The sequence below is a fragment of the Palaemon carinicauda genome, chromosome 27 (genome assembly GCF_036898095.1).
Source record: "Palaemon carinicauda isolate YSFRI2023 chromosome 27, ASM3689809v2, whole genome shotgun sequence".
Classification (NCBI taxonomy): Eukaryota; Metazoa; Arthropoda; class Malacostraca; order Decapoda; family Palaemonidae; genus Palaemon; species Palaemon carinicauda.
The window spans coordinates 20,453,636-20,462,031 of record NC_090751.1 but is presented as its reverse complement, the minus strand read 5'-3'; the positions used below and the strand labels follow the sequence as shown (position 1 = coordinate 20,462,031).

Genomic DNA, 8,396 nt, shown 5'->3' with positions numbered 1-8,396 from the left:
CCCTCGTCTCTCCATTGCACTTTGGTGAAACTGGTGGTACTTAGCACTTCATTATTTCACAGCAATAAAAGTCCTTCAAGTGAAAAGAGTTCATTAGTAATGATCACACATTAGTTGGCAAGTTTCTAACGAAGGTCGAGTTAATCCATATTCACTTAAGTCAAGAGAACTGCTTCCTTGGAGGGTTAGGCAGATACTGCTTGGTAAAAATTCTTACCACTACTCGTTAACTTCGTTAACGAATTCAAGAAGGGCTAAATACTATGAAATGGTCTCAAATGCCAGCACACAAAGTATTTCCAGATATTAAATATAATAAGTTATTTAAATTTACATTTGAGATCTTTTTATTTTCCAAGAGAGTTGAAAACCAAGGATTATTAAAAAAGTCAAAGTACTTTTTTCGTACTAAAAATAAACAGGATAAAGAAAACGAGAATACAAGGATTCTGAAGTTGGAAAGAAAAGATAAAAAACAATATATTTAACAAGATAAAGAAAACGAGAATACAAGGATTCTGAAGTTGGAAAGAAAAAATATATTTAACACACTCCCCCCAAAACATTCAGTCCTGTTATGAAATAAAAACAGGATTGAATTTTTAAACATACCAAAAGTATTTACATTACCAGAATTTTTTTTTCTAATATTTGCCAAAATTATTTAAATTACCATCACCAATAATAAATAAAAAAGCCTACACAGACAAACTTTACTGTAAAATTTGTCTGGTCTTCAGAGCACTAATCTTTGCCGCTTTACGCTTTCCCAGAATGCAGTTGTTGGCCAAATTAGAATCATTAGAGTCATAATTAGGACTGTCTTTATCTTCATTTGAAGAAACATCAGGTCTGAAAAGAAATATTAGATTAGATGAATGTCTCTTAGTAAGTTCCCCAGTTCTGCCTTTCAATAGGGTAACTCCAGTAACTTCCCCAAGCTCATTGAGAACTACATCATGGACTATTCCCATTGGGTATTGGTTTGGCTTACTATATGGTTCTTTAATTAGAACCACATCATTCTTTTGAAGAAGTGTATGTTTTACAGGTTTGAATCTGTCTTTTGCATTTACAGCTTGATTTGTCAAGTTACCCAAAAATTCTTCATGATAAATGTTAATCAAATGACTTCTGACTTTACGCAGTTTTGTGTAGTTTTCTTTAACTTTATCACAAGGAGAAACTAGATAGTCCTCATCCAATTCTAGATCTGGATGTCTTTGCAGCTCAGGAATTAAGTTAACTGAAACAAGGTCATAACCCCTAATTAGACACTCTGGTGTTATGGGATGAGGAAGTGATTTGTTTATATCTGTATCTCTTAATGCTTCTTTAAAAGCTATTGGCCTTCTATTCAATAAATGGACAGTCTGACATATTAAAAACTCAAAATCCCTGATATCTAAAACATTATTTCTCATGGCTCCAAATAAGCATCTCTTAGTAAGTTTCACACAACTTTCAACCATTGAACCAAGAGCCGAGTTCCCTTTGAAAAACTGTTCAAACTGGAGGTTCTTTATGCCATTCTCTTCTAGATAGAGTTTAACTTCTGGGTCCTTTAGATAATCTAGAATTATGTTGCCTCCTGCTACTAACTGAGATCCTTGATCGGAAATACACAAATTTGGTAGTCCAAACTCAAATGTATGAAGCTGGAAGGCTCTAAGATACTCTTTAACACTCAAGTCCATGCACACCTTCAGATTTATAGCTCTACTCCATGTACATGTGAAACATACTATCCATGCTTTTACTTTTTTCCCACTGGAACGTACAAAGAAGGGTCCCATGTAATCTACAAAAATATAGCGGAAAGGAATCTCTGGGGGATTAATCCTAAAATCTCTATAACAGTGTTGATTAAGATTAACTGTCCTCTCATTAAACCTACGGCATATGACACATGTGCGGATTATCCTTTTAACTACTGAAAAAAATCTAGGTATCCAAAATATCTTACGTACTTCAGCCAGTAGCCTATAGCATCCAGCATGTAAAAAACGTTCATGATAATCTAATACAATATATTTAGTTAGTAAACTATCCTTAGAAATTAGCAATGGAAATCGCATCCTTCGGTCATCTTTCAGTTTCTGCATTTTGCTACGTACCCTTAACAGGCCTTCCTGATCCACATAAACATTGAGCTGTCCAACTAACTTTGGGATATCTTTGAGCAACAGGTTTCTTGATTCAAAATATTCAAAAATTTCAGGGAAGTGCTTCTGCTGATCTCTTCTTATTACCATCTTTGTAGCCTCTGCAAAGAAGTTATGATTAATATCAAAACAGCTAATATGTCCAAACTTAACAGGATCCTTTAGTTTTAGTTTCCTTTTCAAGTTATTAACAAAGATAAGTACTATACGGAAAACAGAAACAACTTTATGGTAGCTAGAACATCTTGATAAAGCATCGGTATGTTCCTCAATCTTTGTAGTTATAGTACCATGATAAGACTGGACAACACCAACAGGAGAATCTTGCTTTACCGGAAGGGCAGGTATTACAAAATCCAAGATAGATTCCCTGTTCAGCTGACCTTCTGTCTCATTAAGCAGAAATTTGGGACCTGAAAAGTAGTTAGTTTTTTTAAGCTGCTTGAAAGATAAGCTGCGAGTGATGCAATCGGCTGGATTTTCACAACCTGACACAAAAGAAAAATGAATCGGGTGTTTATTACACAGTTCATTTATTGTGTGTAACCTATTTTGAACAAATACTGAACACTTCTGCATTTTATCAAGCTTGGCAGAAAACCCATGTACCCAGGAAAGGGCAACGAAGCTATCCGAGTACACTATCAACTCGCTTATTTTGATTGGCATCGTACAAGAAATTCCGGATAACTCTTCATACAGACTTGTAATTTCTTCTACGGCCAAAGTTATTCCTTGCAGTTCCAGAGATGGCATGCTTTTAGATTCCATTTGCTTGTTTACTATCCTATTTTTTGCAAAGACAAAACTGACCTTTCCTGTGGGAATATTTTGTATGTAAATGACTACACCAAACATCTGCTTACTACTGTCTGAAAATGCCAATAGCCGGTAAGTATCTTCTCTACTCCCAAAGACTCTTGGTATCTCTGCAACAGAAGCAGCATTTGCTTGTTTGGCAATATTCCGCCATTGCCTCCTAACATCGGCATCTAATTCCTTGTCCCAGCCCAGATCTTTGTTGCACTGTAACTGATGCAAAAATAGCCTTGAACGATTAAGAATAGGGCCATTAAAGTTAAAGAGATCATACTGGGAGGCAATAGACTGCAATACTTCCCGTTTTGTTCGAGCTTGTATGTTAAGACTAATAGGTTTAGTAGATAAACTGTCTTGCTTCCTATCCCATGACAACCCAAGTAATTTTACCTTTTCATTGGTTTCTGTACTAATCTCATTATCTATGTGGTCTTGCAATGCAAAATCATTACTGATGTACTGCTGCAGGTAAAACTTGTAAGGCTCAAAAATGCTTTCTAGTTGTTGGTATGCCCAGAGAAGTTCTTCAGAACTATCATAGGCAACTGCACAGTTATCCATGTAACATAGTTGATATATCATCTTCTTTAATTGTAAAAGTTTACTATCATCACAGTCTACATCTAAAATTAGAATCTTATATAGAGCAAGTAACAGTAATGCAGGGCTGCATCTTAAGCCAAAACTTAATCTTAAATTTCTGTATCCCACAACGGTAAAGTATAACTTCTCTACATTTCTAAACCATAGGCATAATAGCCTATTGCTATCTGTGTCATTCAAGGCAAGATTATTGAACGCTTTACACAAATCAAAACATAATAACTTCTGTCCAAATCTCAAATGTAATATAGCAGAGGAAAGTTTCTGGTTTAGATTTGGTCCTGAATATATAGCCTGATTGTGACTAATGGAAGGTTTACTAGAATCTTGCTGACAAAGATTAGACAAATACACTATCCGGCACTTTGTGGTTTCGCGATCCATTTTAAAGATGCCCATGTGAGGCAAAAAGCTATGGTTAGGGTGCTCTCTGATAAATTCGGGAAGGTTATTAATGCGCTCTATGATCCCCATACTTTCCTGTTCTTTAAAAACTTTATCCATTATCAATAGCTTATCCCTGTTATTTTGCAATTTTTTCAAGTTAGACTTTAAAATTGAGACTGCCAATCCCTGATTGGAACCTAATAAATGGGACACCTGAGGATTCCAAAATAAAGGAACAACAATTCTACCTTCTTTATCTCCATATTTTCAAGGGAAAACTTAACCAACTTCTTATTTATTTCAGAACTCCCAGAATCAGAATCATTAGGTTCAGACTTTACAAATCTATGACAACTTTCTTCTAAAATTTGGTTAGGTGCCTTGATAAGCTGAGATTCAATTATATCCCCCTTATCATCAAATACATTAATGTTAACGGGATCCACAGTATCTTTAAAACCACAATCCGAAACAAGGCAAGTATTACCATTCCCGAAAATGCTACCAACTAAGTTGTGATCTGAAAGTTGAACCAATCCTTGAAAGCAACTTCCAACATAAGGTAAAAATGTTAAATCCTTCAATATTTGTTCCACATTACCATGTAGCAATACTCCAGCAGGAGTTTCAGAATATAGAGATTCTAAGTTTGATCCAAACAAGTGTTCCTGCTGAGGAAGACAGTATGCTGAGCGAGTGCCAAGAATTAACTGAATACTCTGGATACCACAAGAATCATTTGACAAGCTTTCATCTGCCAACAAATAACCTCTTTCTTTGAAACCACTTACTACCTTACCTAATTTAGGAAGTTTTAACTTTACATTAATAGAAGGTATACACAGTGCTTCAATCTTTCTAAGCCTATCCCCTATCTGTAAACTTACTTCAATCAGCTTAGTAGTGTAATTCTGAGTAGTGTTAATACCATTTACTGTTAGAGAAATATTTTCCCTTAATGTGGGTAAATTATACCTGTCCGCAATATCGGTCAAAATGAAGTTACACTGACAGCCACTGTCTTTTAAACATCTTAACTTTAAACCATTATCCAAGGTTGCAGTAAAAGTGGGAAGAACAGTCTGCATGTCAGAATCACTCTGGAAAGCTTCCACAATGTTAACCATTGAGCCAGATATCTCCTTATTTTCCTTAGGCTTGGATTTTGCTTTATCTTTACCCTTATCTGTACAAGATTGGGTATCTGGTTTATTTCCATCTTTATTTGTGACTTGCTTGCCATCAACAGACCGAATACACAGGAAACTGAAATGCCACTCCGAGCAATACTTACATTTATTATTGAACCTATACCTACAAAATTTACTCAGATGAGTTAGGTTAGAACATTTTAGGCATCCTTTCAATTTTTTTATTTTATCTATCTTGGCTTCTGCAGAGTCAAATTTGGCACACTTGTGGATAGGGTGATCAGCTGGTTTACCATCTACTTTAGTGCATATACTACAAGGCTTAAAGGTCTTATTTATTTCATACTTTACATCTACAGCTAAGCTGGTAGCTCCATGGTCACTAGCATTTGATGCTTTGGGGAAAAATTGTTTAGGGACTTCTTTAGTTTTCTTAGACTGGCTACAATAACGCTCACTAGCTTCAAAAAACTTTTCTACAATTTCATTTAACGTTGGCTTGGAGCTGTTAGTAATTTGAATCAAATGATTCTTAAATGCATCATTCAATCCTTCCCATATAAAAAACTGAAGTATACAGTCCACAGTAATTTTCAATTTGCGTATTCTTTCCATAATTAACCTAACCTTAGAGATAAATTCATATGGATCAGTGTTGTTAGAAAGTTTCAAATGGGATAACTGCCTCAAAACATTAAATTTCTGTGTATCATCTGAAGCTAGAGCTTTCAATAGTAATTGCTTTGCATGTGAATATCCCTGCTTATCTGCTTCCAAGGACTCTACTAAAACTAAGGCCCTGCCTGAGATCTGCTGCTTTAATAACAAGAGTTTATCGTATTCAGGGTATTCAAATTTACTTAAAGTGTCTTCAAATTCTTCAAAAAATCTAGCTAGGTCCTCGTCATCAGAACTAGTGTATTTAGGCAGGGGAGCTATGGGAGACTTAAGCAAACTTCTTGCAGAACTAAGAGAGTCATTCGAATGGGAAACTGATGAAGAGGGCACACTAGGATTCCTAATAGCCACTAAGCAAGATAAAAGTTTGTCATTATAGACCTGACAGGAGTTCAATTCCTCCTCAGACCTACGTTCTTCCTCTTCGTCGTCCCATTCCTCATACTTAAGCTCTAATATCTGCTTATTCAAGTCTTTCAATTCTGGAAGCCATTGTTCAAATTGCAAGAGTAATTTCTCCCTTGCTGCACTAGTTAATGTAGGAAAACTATCCTTACGGTTAAAATGTTCTGTCACACACTTCCTTACATACTTCCTTTGATTCACTAATCTCTTAAGTTCAGACATTGTGAATATATACAACTACCTGACCTATCACAAATATAAATATTCAAAGGCTAAAGTATGCGTAACAAAACGAAGCTGAAAAGTAAAATTCCCTTAATCACTTTACATAATAAACGTTAACACCAAGAAATACCGATGGCATCAATACTAGGCCAACGACGATAAATAAAGATTACCAAGGAAGCAAAGATTCGAATATAAAAAATATCCAATGAAGGCAATTCCCGAGCAAAGAACTTATTTCAGAAATATGTTAAAAAGATTAAATTTACTCAACCTTTACGATAAAGTACTAAAATGCAAAAAATAACGTAAACGTTCCACCCACAGTACAAATGGAGAGACATCGGGCAAGCATCAAAGCAAAGTCATAATGTCCTGTCACGGTCGCCATATTCGGAAAAAACTTATATGAAGGTTGTAAAAAATGGTGAGAAAACAAACATCAAAGTGAACATTGAATTTATTATTGAACATACAATGAATTTAAAGCATAATATTATGCAGAATATAAATTAATATTAATGACACTTGATGCTGCCCCGATATCTAGGTAACTCTGGCACTAGTTACCCAACCTCCACACTCCGAATCGCTTATAACCAGTGAAAAGCTTATAAGATTCGTCGAGCAATACCATTACCATGATGCCACTGTGCATAGCCTATAAAAGATATGATACGTCTATCAGAAAATTGTACATGAAATTATTGCCTATGCAAGCGACTTAAGGTTCAGAGTAAGATTCAATAAAAAGATCTCAAAAGATATGATAAATGGCAAAGCAAAATATTAACAAGAGTAAATTTTTTCTGGTTACAAGTTTTATTTTTTACGGGATTAATGACTCAGCGCTAAAATTATTCATTCAAATAACTTTAAATCTCGTAAAGTGTGCCAACATTTACCGAGACCTACCTCAAAGTTATCAAGCGCCTGCTTGCTCGATATAAATCCACGGAGTTGAATCCCTCTGAAGTAATCCAGCAGTATGTGGTGGATGCCAAAGACTATGGTAGGGAAATAGAATCCCCGTCTTGGCCTGTCTTCCATGCTGCTACACAATACATTATATGGTTCCTCTGAAAACTCACTCCCTTGGAGAATCATGCCCTCGTCTCTCCATTGCACTTTGGTGAAACTGGTGGTACTTAGCACTTCATTATTTCACAGCAATAAAAGTCCTTCAAGTGAAAAGAGTTCATTAGTAATGATCACACATTAGTTGGCAAGTTTCTAACGAAGGTCGAGTTAATCCATATTCACTTAAGTCAAGAGAACTGCTTCCTTGGAGGGTTAGGCAGATACTGCTTGGTAAAAATTCTTACCACTACTCGTTAACTTCGTTAACGAATTCAAGAAGGGCTAAATACTATGAAATGGTCTCAAATGCCAGCACACAAAGTATTTCCAGATATTAAATATAATAAGTTATTTAAATTTACATTTGAGATCTTTTTATTTTCCAAGAGAGTTGAAAACCAAGGATTATGAAAAAAGTCAAAGTACTTTTTTCGTACTAAAAATAAACAGGATAAAGAAAACGAGAATACAAGGATTCTGAAGTTGGAAAGAAAAGATAAAAAACAATATATTTAACAAGATAAAGAAAACGAGAATACAAGGATTCTGAAGTTGGAAAGAAAAAATATATTTAACACAATTGGATCCTTCTCTCTGGTTACGGTTCACTTTCCCTTTGCCTACACACACACACACAAACAGAATAGTCTGGCCTATTCTTTACATATTCTTCTCTATCCTCATGCACCTGACCACACAGATTATCAGACAATTCTTCTTCACTCTAAGAGATATTGCACTGTAATTGTTCAGTGGCCATTTTCCTCTTGGTAAGGGTAGAAGAGACTCTTTAGCTATGGTAAGCAGCTCTTATAGGAAAACGACACTCCAAAATCAAACCATTATTCTCTAGTCTTGGGTAGTGTCATAACCTCTGTACCAT

At 35.4% G+C, this 8,396-nt stretch overlaps 3 protein-coding genes across 3 annotated transcripts in view; all 3 read right to left on the bottom strand.

Moving 5' to 3' along the window:
• LOC137621125 (uncharacterized) overlaps window positions 1–2,332 on the bottom strand; it is a 3,000-nt gene extending 668 nt beyond the window's left edge. Inside the window, exon 1 of the mRNA XM_068351553.1 lies at window positions 1–2,332. This exon is cut by the window's left edge and continues 193 nt beyond it. Coding sequence (XP_068207654.1) covers window positions 714–2,255 — 1,542 coding nt within the window. The 5' untranslated portion in view covers window positions 2,256–2,332 and the 3' untranslated portion in view covers window positions 1–713.
• A 207-nt stretch (window positions 2,333–2,539) lies between these two features.
• On the bottom strand, window positions 2,540–4,091 carry LOC137620843 (uncharacterized). The gene is made up of 2 exons (XM_068351291.1): window positions 2,775–4,091; window positions 2,540–2,653 (listed from the first exon to the last, which is right to left on the bottom strand). Exons 1-2 carry the CDS (start codon window positions 4,089–4,091, stop codon window positions 2,540–2,542), a joined length of 1,431 nt encoding a protein of 476 aa, XP_068207392.1.
• Window positions 4,092–4,171: 80 nt separating this feature from the next.
• On the bottom strand, window positions 4,172–7,472 carry LOC137620842 (uncharacterized). The gene is made up of 2 exons (XM_068351289.1): window positions 7,349–7,472; window positions 4,172–7,094 (listed from the first exon to the last, which is right to left on the bottom strand). Exon 2 carries the CDS (start codon window positions 6,428–6,430, stop codon window positions 4,172–4,174), a length of 2,259 nt encoding a protein of 752 aa, XP_068207390.1. The 5' UTR covers window positions 6,431–7,094; window positions 7,349–7,472.
• Between the last annotated feature and the right edge of the window lie 924 nt (window positions 7,473–8,396).

Excerpts from the sequence above, each read along its gene's own strand:
- LOC137620842 (XM_068351289.1), bottom strand. The coding sequence starts at position 6,430 with ATGTCTGAACTTAAGAGATTAGTGAATCAAAGGAAGTATGTAAGGAAG.
- LOC137620843 (XM_068351291.1), bottom strand. The coding sequence starts at position 4,091 with ATGGATAAAGTTTTTAAAGAACAGGAAAGTATGGGGATCATAGAGCGC. Across the intron at positions 2,654-2,774 it reads GCTTCGTTGCCCTTTCCTGG|GTTGTGAAAATCCAGCCGAT; the intron begins GTACATGGGTTT and ends CTTTTGTGTCAG.